This window comes from Podarcis filfolensis (assembly GCF_964270895.1).
Source record: "Podarcis filfolensis genome assembly, chromosome: 16".
NCBI classification, from domain to species: domain Eukaryota; kingdom Metazoa; phylum Chordata; class Lepidosauria; order Squamata; family Lacertidae; genus Podarcis; species Podarcis filfolensis.
In genome coordinates, this window is record NC_139620.1 from 16100049 (window position 1) to 16118178 (window position 18130).

Here is an 18130-nt window from a genome sequence, read left to right on the forward strand (position 1 = left end):
ATTGGCACTTGCTGAGAAGCTCACCAATAAACTTAGAATGGCACAAGTTATAAAACGAAAGAAATCCTTTGCAGCAGTGAGCTATCTTCATTATGCCTATAGTGAAGAGCAACTATAAAGTTGATTTATTATTTGAGTTATCCTTTCCAGACCTCTGGAATCTAGTTGTGCAAATCTACCTTTCTGGTATGTGCTGGAGTCTGGAGGCCTCCTAGATTTTTCATCCAATACTGAATACTCTGTTGTTTTATTTTATATTATATATATATATTCAAATTATCTGCAGAGCAAATGTAGGTCCTTTCATACCTCCTCCGCGCCACTGAAAAAAGAAAAACTCAGTACACCACTCCAGACAAAATTATGCTCTGAGATTCTTAGTACATCTGTGCACCCAGCCCTGGGTACATGGGACGTTGCTGGTGGAAAGCCACTGTCTACACAGAGAAAGCAGGTTTGAAGTGATTGTACTAGGTGTCCATGGTTACAGCAAGATTCTTTTCCTGTGGCACTTTACTGATACGCCGAAAAAGCATCTTGATATGGCCAAAGATACCATCATATCAAGATTGCTGCAAGGGGAGGGTATTGACACTGTGTGCTGCTCCTCAGTGTAGACGTCTGCATTCAGTAACGCAAGGTGGGGAGATGCTGCAAATTCTTCTAATGCTTTCTTGATTGCATTTAAATCCCAGCATTTTCTTCGTGGAGCTCAAATACATGGTACATGGTCCTCTCCCTCCTCATTCAATCCCTATAACCAGGGCCGTCTTACCCATAGGAGCCAGGGGTGCAGAGCACCTGGGCGCTGGGCTCTCAAGGGCGCCAGGCCAAGAGTCCGGGGCCCGAGAGTTGAGTCCGGGGAAGAGCCCACCCATCAGTCGGAGCGCCGCAGTGGGCTCTTCTGCTGTGGGCGGCTCTGCGCCACGAGCTCTGCCCTCCTGCGCGTCTGGGACTGAGCAACTTGGGGGGGGGGCGTGCCAGGCAGATCTTTGCACCCCAGCGCCGCATATGCTTAAGAAAACCCTGCCTACAACAACCCTGTGAGGCAGGTTAGGCTGAGAGGCAGTGACTGGCCTTCAAGGTCACCCAGCAAACTTATTGGCGGAGTGTGGATTTGAACCCTGGTCTCCCAGGTCCTAGTCCGACACCCTAACCACTACTCCACACTGGCTCTCCAGAAGAGAAATGAAAAGGGGGCAGCTACTAGCCACAATGGCTGTGCTCTGCCTCCACAATACCAGCTTCTGGAAACCACAGGAGCAGAGGGTGCCCTTGTACTTGACTTGTGAGTGCCTCTGTGAGAAAAAGGTGCTCTATTAGATGATCCATTGGCCTGACCCACCAGGCTCTTCTTATGGTCTAAAGCGGTACATTTCCCAATTCCAGAATTCATTCCATAAATTCTTCTAGTTAGACCGGAATCCAGGAGGAGCAAAACACACCAAAGGAATGGAATGGGGGGGAGGAGAGAAATTCTATCACCCATATGCATTTTCCAAGCCTTATTTCTGAGATCTTTTTAAACTTAAGAAGTTGGAGTGGATGGAACCTGGGATTTTCTGCATACCAACGGGGTGCTCCAACACTAATTAACCTACTCTAATTAAATGCACCAGCAGTGTTGATGCCTCCTTTATAATGCGCCTAAATCTCTTATCCTTATACCCTAAAACAGGAAAATGGGAAAGCTTAAAAAATAGATTCAGATATTTACTTGATGTACTTTCCTAAGTATATCACTTAAACAGAGGCATTTATTATGGACCTGCCCCATAACAAACTTGAATTTGACTTGCTGTAACAAAATGTTATTTTCCTTTTTATATAGTTTATACTATAATGTATCTTATTCTCTTCTATGTTAAAAAACAACAGCATTATTATTATTTTTAAATATGCTTGTAAGGAGCCAGAGGTTCAGTCTCCTGGCCCTGTACTGGAAAACAGGAATCCACAGGAAATATTTGCCTTGCCTCAACCTTTTTTCAAAAGCCACTTCCCACCCAGAGACACTGTGTTTTAAAATATCACTTTTCAAATATATTCCTCCACATGGGGGGGGGGTGTCTTTGCCCATGTTCACAAGTCCTTTGCTTTTGAAACAAAACCTTTGCCTGTGCATCACTCTGCACGTGCTCAGAGGCAGGCATGCTCAGAAAAGTATGAAAGTGGCAGGCTTAGGCGGAAAGCTGGTGCGATTTCTCCTCATTTCCTCTGAGGCAGCAGAAGACAGGATAGTCCTTGCTCTCAACTTCCCTGCTTAACAGTGCCAGCCTGCCTCTTGCTTAGCTCTCCACCCACGGCCATTTCTCCTTCTGTGCCGTCAGCTACCGACCAGCTTGGCTTCACAACACTCCTGTGCGCATTTCCCCTCCAAAGCGCCCTGCTTGTTCCGAACAGCTGCTTAAAATGTCACTGTCTGTCCTCCTGCCTTTATTGACACAGTCTGCCTGAGCTTTGCAACCGTGATCTTCCGCTGCTCCCTGGCTTGTGGATCTGGACCAAGAGGAACCAGGTGGAGTTTTTTTTTTTGCAGAATGGATCCAGATCAAGTGGGCAGTTTCACCCACTAGCCAGGGACATTACTACAGATTCACCCTTCTAGAGGCTTCTTAATTGGAGAAAAAGCATTTGGGTCTTAATCCTGGAATGATCAGTGTCTCTTTGAGCATGTTCAGAGTGCTTTCTGCTCATTGGGTAAACTGCAACAATCCTGTTGTGCTGTGGGAGGGGCTCTTGGGACAGAGGGATATTGCTGGCCGTTGACTTGAGAGCTCTGGCATCCATCATTTTATAACGAAGAAGTAGTGAAATTAATTTCCCAGGAATGCCAGAATGCAGGAACGAAGGAATCACAGCTAGGTGGGGTAGGATTCAGCCTCCCAATGATTTTGACCTGAACAGGAGCTAAGAGGAAGGATGAAGCAACACTTTGTGTCTCTTCCATCTCTATTGACCCTTTGACCCTACATTGGAAGGATAATTAGGGTTTTACGTTTGTGACCTCACCCTTTAAGCGGAATGGCCAGGATATGTTCTTCAGAGGTGTGTATTTTGGACTTACAGGTCTTGTTTTATTGCTCATTTAAAATGTTTCCTGTTACAGTGGTACCTCGGGTTACATACGCTTCAGGTTACAGACTTTGCTAACCCAGAAATATTGCTTCAGGTTAAGAACTTTGCTTCAGGATGAGAACAGAAATCGTGCTCAGGCGGCGCGGCAGCAGCAGGAGGTCCCATTAGCTAAAGTGGTGCTTCAGGTTAAGAACAGTTTCAGGTTAAGTACGGACCTCCAGAACGAATGAAATACTTAACCCGAGGTACCACTGTACTTTTATCTTTCAAGACTGTTCAGTGGGAAAAAGTGACAAATAAATATGAATATAATATTGATATCAATATTAATATTAGAAAGAAAGAAATGATAAAAGTACAAGCTGGCTATTGAATATTTTTGACTATCCTAGCTCCTGAGTCGGTATTTTTACTCCTTGTTGTCTGAGATGCTAGAATGAGGGTGGCAGAGAGGCGGTTTAAATATGTTATGAACTTGCAGAACTCTAGACAGCATATACTGAATTTGCTTGGGACTGACACTGAGGCTGCACAAATCTAAAGCAAACATAAACCCTTAGACTCCAGCACTGTCTCTCCTCCAGGTGAAAAGAGGCCCTATAAGAGAATATGAAAAACTCTGAGCTGCATTTAAGGCAAGAGGCGTGGAGCACATTGTTGGCTATTTACAAACACGGGCACACAAATAAGCAAACAAACGCAGTAGTTCTTTTGTTCAGTATTATGTGTACATTATTTTATATCTATCTATCTCTATTGGTCCATACAGGACTTTATAGCACAGAAAAGCTTTAACGGTTGGCATTCACCACCCAACAAGTTGTGCGTTTGGCCACAGGGGGCGACATTGTGCTTGTACCACGATTGGAAGAGAAAGACGAGTGCAAAGGCAATTGAACAAAATTCAGGGGGGAAACCTGTGATTTGCTATTAAGGAAACAACGTCGGTTTAGAGCATGGAGGGCTGCCTATCAGACAGAGGGCATTATTGGGACTGGGAGAAGAAAGCATGTGGGGCGACGGAGGGGAAGGGGTGGATTCACAGCAGGAAATATACCCTGGATACCGACGCCCTTCTCCAAAGCTCAGAATACTGAAATTCAAAAAACTTGGTGGCTGGAATTGACGGTAGGCAGGAAAGTGGGTGGTCCATCTTCCCTCACTGGCAGCACAGCTGTCGCTATTGGCTGAGCTTCTCTGCTGTCGTGGAATGTTCATAAACATTCCAGCGCAGCAGGCCAGCCAGCGCTCTGCTCCAGTTACCAAGGCGGAAGTAGAAGAGGATTGCGGAAGCAGGGTTTGCAAAAACAAAACAAAACAGTTTTTGCGAGGGAAGGTTAATGTGGGGCCCTGGCATGTCCTTCTCAAAGAGTCCCTCCAGCAAAATTAAGTGCTCACTGCTGTGAGAGAAGGAAGAGGTTATTCTGGCTGGCTGGTCTTGAGCTGGGACAGTCGTGGGAAGAAAGGAAGGCAGGCAAGGGAAATGGAGAGGCTGGGATCCAATTGGAAGAGGAGTAGAGGGGGGGACGGACATCCCCACCTGAACTGACTTTTATCGCTGGAAAAAACCACAGGGCGGTGGCACATGCCACCTGAACAACCAACACCTCAGCGACACAGGGTGTGCCGTAGGACCGGGAGCAAAAGTGCGAGGAAGAGGGAACATTGCACAGGTGCTCCTTCAGGAGAGCTGAGAGTGTGCTTGGATTGGGCCTCAGGTCTTGAGTGGTGGGGGTCCCACCTTCCTGAAGCCCCCCTGTGCCTGCTGAGAGAGTGAGGGTGTCATTTCAGCACCCCTCGGAACAGCGCTTAAGGATGGAAGGGGCTGAGTTCAAGTGTTACTCCGAAGTACTATTGCTTTGTCGACACTACTAAACCGCAGGAAGGAACAAGAGAATACATTCGTTGTTGCCGGCAACCCTGGCGGCTTTGCCACGGCCTCCTTCCCTCGGTTATCAAAGTCGTTTTACAGACGTGGGTCGGTATCGGGAGCCCCATTTGGCAGGAAACTGAGGCACGTGGAAAGCTGGGAGAGGCAGGAGAGCCTCTCGCTCTCTTGACTGCCCCAAATGAGCGCAGTGTCAAGGCCCGCACTTGGACTGCACCAGACATTTCAATCTGTTTCAAACTGGACCGACAGCCATGGAATCCATGTTTCTTGCAGGGAGGTTGCTGGGCACTCTCTTTTGGCCCAGAGGACATGCAAACTGAGTGCCAAGAGGCAAGAGGGTTGAACCACTGTTTTGAAGGCTTGGGCCCTATAGAGCTGGCCAGGCCTTGGGGAGCTTAGGTAAAGGGACCCCTGACCATTAGGTCCAGTCGTGACTGACTCTGGGGTTGTGGCGCTCATCTCGCTTTATTGGCCGAGGGAGCTGGCGTACAGCTTCTGGGTCATGTGGCCAGCATGACTAAGCGACGTCTAGCAAACCAGAGAAGCACACGGAAACGCCGTTTACCTTCCCGCCGGAGTGGTACCTATTTATCTACTTGCACTTTTTGATATGCTTTCGAACTGCTAGGTTGGCAGGAGCAGGGACCAAGCAACGGGAGCTCACCCCATCACGGGGATTCGAACCACCAACCTTCTGATCAGCAAGTCCTAGGTTCTGTGGTTTAACCCACAGCGCCACCCGCGCTTAGATTGCGTCAAAGATGTGTCTGGGTTCCCTGATGCAGACTGGGTTACAGCTGACAGGCTGCATGGGGGGGGGCGGCGGCAGGAATCCCAACATTACTCCTGTTGGCCAGATAAATCCTGTTGCCATCCCTGAGCCCTGACAAGGAACGGGAGAGGAAGAGGTGCCCAAAAAAGTGGTTAGCAACCAGGTACTCCCAACAGTAACATACCATTGTTCTGGGAGCTGATGGAGGAAATAGATACACCTCCTTGTAAGGAAGAACGAAGAGTGTCTCTGAGTTTAATTCAAGGGCACGGGGCAGGGGGAGGGAGATATCCTGTGTCTCAGGCATCAAATAACTTGGGGGGGAGTTTTGCCCTACTGCAGCTTTTGCCAACATATTTTTTTTGGTACCCATATGCTCTAGACTACAACTTCCAGGTTGAAACCAGGTTGGCAAAGGCTGCCTTGGCATTTTTCGGGTGCTTCAGCATTCTGTGGGGCTGGGGGATGATGCCAGTTTAAAGGGGCTTGGGTTGGGTTTGGCATTTATCCCAGCTGCAGCAAACTAATTTGAACTTTTCAGGAAAGTCACCCCCCCCTCCAAAAGAGCCCAGGTGGGCTGTGATCCCTATGAAGAGAGCCTGGCAACCCACTGCTAGAGCTCTCCCTTGCCCATGCCACCCACTCCAGGAGGTGGCAAAGAGAACATGTGCCCTCTCGGTTTTCAGCTTTCCAGGTCTAAAAACCAGATGTGCGTAGATTCGCCTCCCTGAAATTGGGCATACAACTTCCCACAACCCACCCAACCAACATCAAGTGGCAACAAGACAACTGAAATCTCCCCCCACCCAAAAGAAAAAATATATTCAAAAGAATATAGATGAAGGTGACCCAGGGAAGAACATCTGGGGGCTTAAAGTCCTCTTTCCTCCTGGGATGGGTCTCTGCTTGCTGAGGACGGGACCCTCAAAGCAGACAATGATCCACAGAACGTATGTTTTCCAAATGCGAATTCACCCTCTAGATTTCTTCTCAGAGATGTTGGGGTTTTACCCCATGGAGTCACCATGTCAAGCATCAGACTCCATTGCTCTGCCTTTTTTGCAGTTCCCAGGCCTCATCTGTAGGGCAGGAAGCGAAGGATCCCAAAAGTCTCCTGCAGGCCTGATGAAGATTTTGGTGGGTCAGTCAAGGAAGCCAACACCCGACTCAACCTTCCCACTCCAAAGAATTTCATCGCAAGCAGATGGGCAAAACTTCCTGGGTCGCCTACTTGCCCTCAGCGACTTCACTCTAAAGGCCCCTCCCCTTTACTCTGGCCTCGCGGTGTCGGCTCCGACGTCATGCTTCGTATGTCCAGTTTATAAAGATGGCGGCTACGACATGGAACACCAAAATGAGAGGAAGGAGGAAGACGCAGAAACCCAGCTACGAAGACAGGGTGGGCTCAGAGGCCGGCGAGGAAAGCAGGAAAATGGCATTGTGGAAGGCCCTCCGAGTCCCCATGAGGCAAAGACGAGAAGACTGTAGATTGCCCTGTTCCCATTCCGCCATGTCTTAACTGGCCACCGAGTCCCCTTGGGCGATCAGGCTCTGAAAACTGACCAGCTGCTTCATCTGCTCCGTCTGCATGGAGTGCCTCCGGAGTAGCCTCTTGCCTTTGGGAGAAGTGGGGGCCACCGGGATCAGGCCCTTGTGGGCCGGGGAGGAGGGCTTGCCATTGCCCCGGATGTCGCGGAGGGGAGGGTGGGGGTTGAGGTGGAGTGGGGGCAGGAATCCCGGCCGGGTGTGGGCAATGTGGTCCAGCAGCAGCGTCCCAGAGCCCCTCCTCTCGAGGAGACCCGGTGCCCGGCGTCGTATCGTGATGGGGGAGACGGCGTTGGGGATGCTTTCCAAACTCTCTCGGGACGAGCTGGCCGGCAGGGTCAACGGGGAGGCGTTGTACTTTCTCCTCTCCACAGAAACGCGGCCCGAATCCGGGGAGCCGGGAATGGACTCGGGGCAGAGGGAATCCAACTCGTAGTGGTCCAAGCAATTCAGCTTGGGGTGGACCAGAGCCCGGGAGCCAGGACTCGGGCCGCCGTCTTGGGTTTCGGGCGCCGTGTTGCGTCGGGCGAGAGTCTGGTGCAGGTGGCTGAAATGGACTTTCTCTGCCCACGCGGCTTCCAGGCTGGGCAGCTCTTCCCCTGAGGCCTGGTGAGCGGCCATTTTGAGGCAGGACGACTCCTGGCCTTCCATGCTATGTCTCCGGGACAACGGAGGCCTCTTGGAGAAGCTCAGGCCATTCATCTCAGCCGTCATCCTCTCTTCCGGGGTCCGGGCCTTTTCCTGGTGGGAGGCAGCAAGGACAGAGGGCGCCACCAGGCCCCACGGCTCCGAGTTCAACCTCTTCAGCTGCTTGGGCCGGCCTTTGGGCGGGAGGGCTGGGGCTTTCTCCTCAGCCTCCTTCCCCTTGCCGTGCGGGAGAGGGGAGCAGCTGAGCCGGGTGGCCATGGTAAAGTTGAAAACGTCACGCTCCTCTTCCTTCTCGCTGCCGCCGGGAGACTGGGAGGTCCTCACCTCGATGTCTGAGGGGGACATGCACAGAGCGGGCGAACGGCTGTCCTCCACGCCTGGCGACGGTGGCGAGTTCAGGTACTGCTTGGTTTTCTTGGTCCCTGAGGGGGACGTGTCTGTGGTGATGATGATGACCTCCTTCCCTTTGGCCTTGCAAGCATCCAGGAGCACCTGCAAGGTCCCCCGGTCCCCCTTGTTGATGGCGTACACCAAAGCCGACGCCCCGGAGTAATCCTTGGCGCTGGGCTCTGCCCCATGCGCCAACAAAATGGAAGCCACCTCAGCCCCAGCCCCGTCGGCACAGGCGTGCATCAGGGCGGACTTCCCCATCTTGTCAGGGATGTTGGGGTCGGCCCCGTTCTCCAGGAGGTACCTCACCATGCGGGACTTGTTCTGAGGGTCCTCGTAGGGGGCCACGCAGGCCGCAATGAGGGGGGTCTCGCCCTGGATGTTGCCCTCGTTGATGTAGGCCCCGCCCTCTAGCAGCAGGCGGGTGAGGCGGAACTTGCCCTGCCAGACAGCCTTCAGCAGGGCACTCCCCTCGGGGTGGACCATGGCGGTGGCAGGCGGTTCCGCAGGCATTGGGCAGAGGCAAGGAGATCACGAGATGGAGGAGGACATCTCAGGGCACGCCATGACCTGGAATGGGAGACAAAGCGAAGGAAACCAGAGCGTGAGGACTGCTCTATTGTAGAGCAATATTATGGGTTTCTGAAGGTCTGTCCAAAAGCATTCCCTCCAACATTTCTCTGATGAAATAAGGGGCTTCCTATTCAATAATAATAATAATACAGTGGTACCCCAGTTTTTTAGCATCTCGGAAACCGAACGTTTTGGTTTTCAAATGCCGATAACCCAGAAGTAAATGTTTCCGAACGTGCCTCAGAATTCGAACGCCTTCCACTGCGTGTTTTTCAATTTTCTCCACTGACTTTGCTGACCGCCGTTTGCGCCTCGGTTGTCAAATGTTTCGGAAGTCGAACGGTCTTCTGGAACAGATTACGTTCAACAACTGAGGTACCACTGTAATAATATTTATACCCTGTCCATCTGACTGGGTTGCCCCAGCCACCAACATATATAAAAACATACTGAAACATTGCAAAATGTCCCTATACAGAGCTGCCTTCAGACATCTTCTAAAGGTTGCATTGTTACTTATCTCCTTGGCTCGGGGGTCGCATGACTTCATACGCTCCAACATTTCTCTGATGGAAATAGGAACGTCCTAAGGAAAAGCAGGTCATTCCGGGATCAAATCAGAAACCAGAACAGCTGCTGTAAATCCTGGACTGCCCCCTGAAAAATAGGGGCACTTGGAGGGTCTGCAGAATAAAGAAATCAGGGGAGGAAGAGGAGCATGAATAGACCCAGGGAAAGGAAGAGGTGGGGCCTGGAAAAAAATACCAGCATTAGGGAAAAGTAGGGATAGGAAATGAGGAGTGGGGTTCAGGAACAGAAAGAGAGCGCAGGAGACAAGTTAGGCCTGAGCAGGGGGCCGTGTTCCTGACAATTAAGGACAGCTTTCCCAAGATCTGAATTTGCTGGATCAAAGCACAGCACTTTGCAAGCTCCTTCGACAACCTTGCTAGCAGCCCCTCTGCTCCTTTTGCAAGCTTCTGTCAGTTGAAATTAAAAGAAGCTTTCTTGGGGTCTGAATTTGCTGGGTCAAACCTCAGCACTTTGCAAGCCTCTCTGCCCCTCTGACAACCTCTCAAGAGACCACTCACTGCTCCTTTGCAAGTTTCAAACCTTGCAAGGAGATAGCTTGAGGCCTTAAGGTCCAAAGCAGGTTCAGCAGCCCTTTTGGATGCTTCCCAGCATCTCTGTGACTTTTCTAGAGGTGGCCAGCGGTAAGCCGAGTGGGGGAAGGACCTCCTGTCTCTTAGGCAGGCTGTGCCAATTTTGCTGCCCCCGCTGAGGCGCGGCCCCTGCCAGCGCTGGCAGGAGGAGCGTTCACTCCACATGCTGTTAAAGACACAGACGGGCACAATTGGCCGGTCCTTCCGGGCGCAGCATCCAAAACAGCCTGCTGTGACTCAGAAACCCTTCCGCAGGAGCCAGAAGGGAAAAGGGTAATTAATTCTCATTCTTGAGATTTGCTGCCCATGCCTTTAAACGCTAGGAAACTCAGGGTGGCTTTTGCAAAGGTTAGTTGACTTTGCGGGAAGCGTCACTTGGGCAGGGTCTTTTTTCCCTTGCGCAAACCAGGTTATTTGTGTGAACTGTATTAGGTTCTTCCTGAAGGCAACTTTTGCCCTCGTATCCATGCTCGACCCTCTAGTTCTCTGCCGGCTTTGTTGATTTATTGATTGAATAATGACTCTATACATCCCTCAATATGTCATGTTCTCTAAGCCAGCCTTTGTCAACATGGCCCCCTCCAGCTGTTTGGGACGAAACACAGCCATCACAGATAATATACCTTTCTGTGAATTTGTCCAGCACTCTTTCAGAGCCATCCCAGTTGGTGGCCATTGCTGCCTCCTGTGGGAGGGAGTTCCATAGTTTAACTCTGTGCCACGTGAAGAACTTTATCCGTGCTGAACCTTCAACCTCTTCAGCTTCATGGAATGTCCACGAGTTCTGGTGTTACAAGAGGGGGAGAAAAACTTCTCACTAGCCACTTTCTCCCGGCCATGAATAATTTTAGAATCTCCTATCATGTCACCTTTTCTAAACAAAGCCTCAAAAGCTGCAACTTTTCCACTTAGGGGAGTCACTTGGCAGAATTTTGGCTTTTTTCCCCCATTTATCTTTTTAACCTGCAATTTCTTCTTGCACAGGGGAAACCAGGAGGAGGCCTCAGAAAGGCTGCAGTCCTCAGCAGCGTGGAACTGCCACCCCTCCACTTCCTGTGTCTCTTGGAAGGAGGGAAAAGTGGGGTAAGGCAGCCGGGTTGTTTGAGGCCAGCTCGCTAATTTAGAATCCTTTTGCGCTTGCTTTAAAAACAAAAGCCGCTTCAATGAGACTTTGCTTTGGAGCAAGTGGCTTCTGGATGGCTGAGCAAATCCGCACTCTGGCTCATAAATCCCACTTCTGACTACCGGCCGTGGCTAATTTAGTGTGGCAGGCAAATCGCCTCCTGCCCACAATTCATGGGAGGCCATGCACAGCGACACCAGTTAACCCCCAGAGTTAGTTAGGACTGATTGAATAGGAAGGCTTGGAATGAGCCCGGCCGATGAACTAGGAACTTAAGATACTGCATTGTTCAGTCTCAGGAAAACACCAGCCCTACCTGGGACGCGGGTGGCGCTGTGGCCTAAACCACAGAGCCTAGGGCTTGCTGATCAGAAGGTCGGCAGTTCGAATCCCCGCGACGGGGTGAGCTCCCATTGTTCAGTCCCGGCTCCTGTCCACCTAGCAGTTCGAAAGCACGTCAAGTGCAAGTAGATAAATAGGTACTGCTCTGGTGGGAAGGTAAAATGGCGTTTCCGTGCGCTGCTCTGGTTCGCCAGAAGCGGCTTAGTCATGCTGGCCACATGACCTGGAAGCTGTCTGCGGACAAACGCCGGCTCCCTCGGCCTTTAGAGCGAGATGAGCATGCAACCCCAGAGTCGTCCGCAACTGGACCTAACAGTCAGGGGTACCTTTACCTGGAGATGCCAGGGATCAAACATGAGACCTTTGGAATGCAAAGCAGGGGCTCCAGAGCTGAGCGATGGCCCTTTCCCTAAAAAATTAAAACGAAACAAAACACTCTCTTACGAGGAAAGGTTGCAGCGTTTGGGACTTTTTAGAAAAGGTGAGCGGGATGGTAGAAGTATATCCAGTTTTGCAAAGCATGGATAAAGTAGATAGGGCAAAGTTTTCCTCCCTCTCCCTTGTAGCACTAGGACTCCTGGCTATCCAGTCGAGCTGAAGATGGGAAGATTCAGGACAGAGAAAATTCAGTGCAGAGTCAAACCACGGAACTCACTCCCGTGATGGAACTCGCTCACCTCCCTAGATGGCTTTAAAAGGGCGTCAGACAAATTCATGGAAACTATCCGTGGCTGTACTCTGTTTCCACAGAATCCAGATGCCAGCTTGGCAGTTGGCAGTGGGCTCAAACCACCAACCTTCTGGTTAACAGCTAGACGCACTGACCCCTTGTGCTACTGGAGGCCGCTATAATTAAATAGGAACATAAGAAGAGCCGGATGGATCAGGCCAAAGGGGGACCGTCTAGTCCTGTTCGCACAGCAGCTAACTAAAGGCCCCGAAGGGAAACCCCCAAATGGGACCCGAGCATAGGAGTCCCCCACAGATCCCCACATTGGTCACAACTGGACCCGTGCCAGTCGCAAAACGCACCTGGCCAATTTCTTAATACTATTTGCAACTCCCTCCTTAGAGAGGCCAGACTGGCCGCTGGCTGGTGAAGACTATTTTATTCTGACAAGCCTTCAGAAACTGTCTGTACTCTTCTTCTTTTTTAAGGAAAGAACTTATAGCAGTGCTGTGCTGTTTTTACTATTTGCATTTTAATAGATTTGTTTTTATGTCATTTTCATTCTACCATATCTTAATTGCTTTTCAACTATTATACTTCATATGCTTTTAGATTTCTGGGTTTTTCCGGTGTTTGTGAGTCCTGGTTCTGGGGGAAAGGCAGGATATAAATAAAATAATTATAATTATCCCGCAGAGTGGGGATTAGTACCTCCACAGAGAGTTGCCAACTGTTCAAATGACCAGTGTTTCTCTGCACTTAACTACAGTACAGTGGTACCTCGGGTTAAGAACTTAATTTGTTCTGGAGGTCCGTTCTTAACCTGAAACTGTTCTTAACCTGAGGTACCATTTTAACTAATGGGGCCTCCTGCTGTTCTCATCCTGAAGCAAAGTTCTTAACCCAAGGTACTATTTCTGGGTTAGCAGAGTCTGTAACCTGAAGCGTCTGTAACCTGAGGTACCACTGTACATTCTGCAGTGATGAGTACGTGAGGACATTTGACACAAGCCGCAGTAGCAAGCTGGGTGGGTGGTGGGCTAAAAAGTTGGCAACAGTGGCGTAGCGTGGGGGGTGCAGGGGGGGCCGGTCGCATCGGGCGCAACATCTGGGGGGTAGGGTTAGGGGGCGCAAATCCACGGGTTAGGGGGCGCAAATCCATGGGTTGGGGGGCGCAAATTACTTGCCTTGCCCCGGGTGCTGACAACCCACGCTACGCCACTGGTTGGCAATAGCACATCCTGCAGGTTGAGGTCAGGGGACACACAAAATTCCTTTGTTCTCAGACACCCCAACCTTTTGCTTTCTTCTTTTAAGGTGTGACCCAGCAGCCCCACCCAGCCCTTGCCTCACTGCCTAGGAAGACCTTTGCTCACGAGATTGTTCACTAACTCCAGGTCACAGAATAATTTTAGGGAGCCACAAGGAGGGCACCTGGGCTTATTGGTGGGGAACTAACTGCTTGCTGACCCTGTAGCAGGACCTGGTTCAGGACAGTATTTTAAATAGAGAGGGAGGCCCAGCCGGTGCCCCAGAGCTGTGGTTCATGTGGTTCATTTCCTCTTTGCAGCCAGCAATGCGAGGGTTTCTGGAAAGCATTTGAATGTCATACACAAATGCAGCTAATTTACACTGGGAAATTTTTCTGTCACCCTGGAGGGTGATCTAATTTCGACCTGTTTGTTTTGCTTGCATTTAGCAATCAAATCTAAAAATGTCAACACGGCCAAGCTTGCCTGATAGCGTATCTGAGGCTAGCATACATTTGCTCACAGAAACATATAATCATAGAATTGGAAGGTCCCCGAAAGGGGTCATCTAGTCCAACCCCCTTGCGACAGCGTTGACAATGAACTTACGAAATGGAAAAGCTGTCCGCAGAAAAGAAAAGCAATCCTCGCTGTTTGCAGGACATACAACCCTTGGGCGCCTCAAATAAGAATTTAATGATTATTTTGTTATTTCTATGCTGCTCACCTGACGGGGTTGCCCCAGCCACTCTGGGCGGCTTCCAGCAAAATATGAAAACACAATGAAACATCAAACATTAAAAACTTCCCTATATACAAGCCCCAAAGCTCAGCTCTTGGATTGCAACGCTCAGGTCAAGCTATTTAAGGTGACCGGGGACCACCTGCATTTCCCAGGAATTGACAGAATGACGAATGACTACCCTCGTCCTTGCAGATTCCCAGCTCTCTCTCCCCCTCCCCACACTCACCGCTCTCTATATCATTTCTCCAGTCCCTCTAGGGGCACTCGAATGAAATCTACAAGAGCCATATATCAAATATTAGCAAAATCCTTATGTCATGCTGGGGGTGTAATAAGGCATACAGTTCCATCTTGGGTTTCCCAGCAAGATGCATAATTTATCCTCAACAAGCCTGGCTCCAAATTAATGACAAATCTGATACTAAAGCCCTTCGCCTTGTCTTCCTCCACCCAGATTCCCCTCCTCCCCGGAGACCTGGACATATTTATCAAAGCCGGGAGAAGCTCTCAAGAGAGCTCTCCGCTGGAATCGCAGACCCACTCAAAACAGCAAACGTTTGATCCCCATTGCTGGGCAAACTGACTTTATTGAGAGAGAGATATTTCATTAATGCCAAGTGGGTGGGCAGGAGGCAGACTCATCTTTTGAAATTATTATTATTATTTTTAAAAGATCAAAAACTGAAATAACTAAAGAAATAATCTCTCTCTCTCTCTCTCTCTCTCTCACACACACACACACACACTTTATTTTTAGCATTGCATCCTTGATTCTTAGGAGGGGGTTAAATATAAAGAGCAAGGAGGTGGCATTTATTTGGCAGACTGATAATATCTACCACTTTGCCCAGGGTCCCTCAGCAAGACAGACCCTTCTGTGCGGAGACAGATGGAGAGGGGGTCCTGTTTCTGTTTAAAATTTCAGGCCTGGATGTTTTGGGATTTGAAGACAAAAGAGATTGCTCAAAATTAGTGTGAGTTGTGGGGGGTTGTTTCCACTTTGGTTACATAACAGTCAGTAGGGAACTGAGCCCAAAGCCAGCCTTAATGAGCGAATGGATTCGTTGTGGTTTTCAGAAGCAAGGCAGAAAGGGTGCCTTTGCATAGCCAAGATATCAGTAATATTTCCCCCACCCCAGTCTTCCTGAACAGGTGTTGTGGGGGTGATGTGAAACGAAAGGAGGCGGAAGGCATGACTGGATTGGAATACTTTTAATTTATTTTTTAAAACCCGCTAGAAATAGCCCCACTTCTGAACTGGGAAATCAGGAAAGGATGGAGGTAGCTCTGAAGCTTGCCCAGTCCACATGCAAAGTGAGGGTGCATTTTGCTCCAGGGTGTCACTGGCAAATTTAGAGTCTGTTAAACCTGCAGGGAAGAAGGTGGGAGAATCTGGCACTACTGGGGTCCCTCCTTTTCTTTCTGTGTCTTCGAGACCCCCGCGCTTTTAGTATTTGGAGATCAGGGGTGGGTGGGGGAAAGGAGGGAATCACCCCCCTGATTTTGGTAGGGATTTTCTTCAAGAAAACCAGGGACCTGGTTCCTTCAAATATCCAGCAGCCTGTGGGGTCTGAGGTCCCCCCCATCCTAAATTAAAGGAAGCCCCCCCCAAAGATATTATGATATTGTCACACTTTCGACCCCCATGGAAAAGCAACACGCTTTTGTCACACTTTCAACCCGGATGCAAAAATTACATGATTTTCTCACACTTTCAGCCCTGGCGCAAAATAACACAGGGCAGTTCCCCCCACCCCACCCTGACTCTCTTAATGCTCACGAGCCCCCAAACTCCCTGCCCACCCTCCTCCCCAACAGATGCCCACCTGGTTGAAGAAAGGTATTTAAAATTAAAATCCTATTTTATTTGGTAAAAAAACAAAAAACCGAGGATCAAAGTTTGCATCCCACAGCCCAGGGGAAACGCAGGCACCGCTGCACACCTGCATGGACCCCAAACAGCTCTGCTGGAAAAGGTACCTGGCTGCATCCTCCGGTGGTCTTCTATGTGGTCCACCACCACCCTGGCGGGGGCTGGCGAGGCGAGGCTCCTCACCCGGGCTGCATGCTTCTGCTGCGCTCTCGGGAGGAGGAGGAAGAGAGAGGGGGAGCCACGGAGCAGGGGGGCTCTGGCGATCTCTCCCGTCTCCTCTGCACGCCGAACACGTGTCCTGCTGCTGCTGCTGCTGCTGCTCTCTGGCGCTGTGTTATTTTGGTGCCTGGGAATGATGCTAACCCCCCTCTGCTGCTTCGGGGATGGAGCGAAAGGGCCAATCGTTAGCAAGCCATCTCCAAAGATCATCCAGTTCCTCTAAGATTTGGGGAGGGGGGGGCGCGGCGGAGGCGTCTATCTCTCCATCCATCTCTCCTACCAACCAACCATTCTGAGGTTCTTAAGGCTGGATGGCGGATTCTGCTATTTTTAGCCCCCTTACCTATCAAAAGCAAGGGAGAGGACCAGCACCCCCCAATTAAAATATACACTGCACCACATTTTTGGGGTGGGGGGGAGATCGTCTCTTAAAGGCTCGCTGCTAGTCAACACTTACAAATTTGGTTCTGTCTGCCAGGGTTAGTGTCCCCCCCACCCCACCCCTTACAGTAATTTTGGGGCGTTTTCTCCCCAAGATCTTTTTTGCACGTTGTTGGTGAGTCGCAGTACAGGTTTAGGCCAGGTGGCATTAATTCTGCAATAAAAGAGCAGGTCATTTCTTTCTTTGTAGTCTTGACTGTCGGGTCTTTCATGTTGGCACTGGGAAATTAATTATAATCATCACAGAGGCAGTGTGGTGTAGTGGTTAGAGTGTTGGACTGCTAGGGTCTGGGAGAGACCGGGGTTCGAATTGCCAGTCAGCCATGAAGCTCACTGGATGTGGGGGGGGTCAGTTGCTGCCTCTCAGCCAAGCCTGCCTTTCAGGGTTGTTGTTATGAGGGTTAAATGAGGAGGAGGAGAACCACCTTGAGGTGGGATATAAATGCAAGAACATTTCAAAATGCAAAATAGAAAAATAAGGTCTCTTTTCCCACAAATCTGAAAGTACACTATATATTTTTTTTTAATGACTGCAACATGCCATGTATTTATTTCCTTCTGTCTCCCCCCCAAAACCTCTCTTTATTGACTTAGGGAAGATCTTTTTGTATTCTGAACAGAGGGTAAAGTTTATTCTGAATTTGTTAAGTAAGATACCTGATGGCGACAATCAAGTGAAAATCACACGTAGGTTGTCTGATTCTGACAAATTCGTGACAGGCAAAGTTGTGAGATTTGCAGTGGCTGCCCGAAAGCCAAGGAGAATTTTTACTGGGGTCAATGTGGTGAATGGCAAAAAATGTAAATATATTTTTGGGTAAATGCCGTTCTTTAATATTGTATTGGATGGTTGAAATAACAATAAAACTGCACAGACTTAAGGCAAAGCCATACCCTACATTTAAAGTGCATCCAATGCACATTTAAAGCACACAATACCCCCCCCCAAGAATCCTGGGAAATGTAGTTTCACCCTCACAGAGCTGGAGTTCCCAGCACCCTGAACGAACTACAGTTCCCAGTATTCTTTGGAGAAACTCATGAACTTTAAATGTGCATTGGACATGCTTTAAATGCATTGGTGTGGATCTGCCCTTGGATTGTAAGTCCATGGGGGTGGGGACAAACACAGAAGAACAAACTGGAAAACTACTGTAAGCTGCTTTGAACCCAAGGGATAATACAGGATATAACCTATGTAATAAAGTAAATAATAAAGTTCATCCTTTGCATCTCCCTTTCCTTCCTGTCCCCTCTGCTGCCTCCCAAAGTGTCACCCTTTACATTTCTTATTGATTGAAAACATTTATAACCTTGCAAAAGCTCCCAGAGCACCTTACAATGAAAACAACACAGACTCTGTCCTAACCTCTAAAAAGCCACAACATAAAAGGAAAGTGGGGAGCGGAG

The 18130-nt window shown here is 49.5% G+C and overlaps 1 protein-coding gene across 1 annotated transcript; it reads right to left on the minus strand.

Annotated features, from left to right (window-relative positions):
- Positions 1-6061: 6061 nt before the first annotated feature.
- Positions 6062-17886, minus strand: ANKRD34A (ankyrin repeat domain 34A). Its single transcript, XM_083589391.1, has 2 exons — positions 16168-17886; positions 6062-8894 (listed from the first exon to the last, which is right to left on the minus strand). The coding sequence occupies exon 2, from the start codon at positions 8835-8837 to the stop codon at positions 7257-7259; it is 1581 nt and encodes a 526-aa protein (XP_083445517.1). The 5' UTR covers positions 8838-8894; positions 16168-17886; the 3' UTR covers positions 6062-7256.
- Positions 17887-18130: the final 244 nt, after the last annotated feature.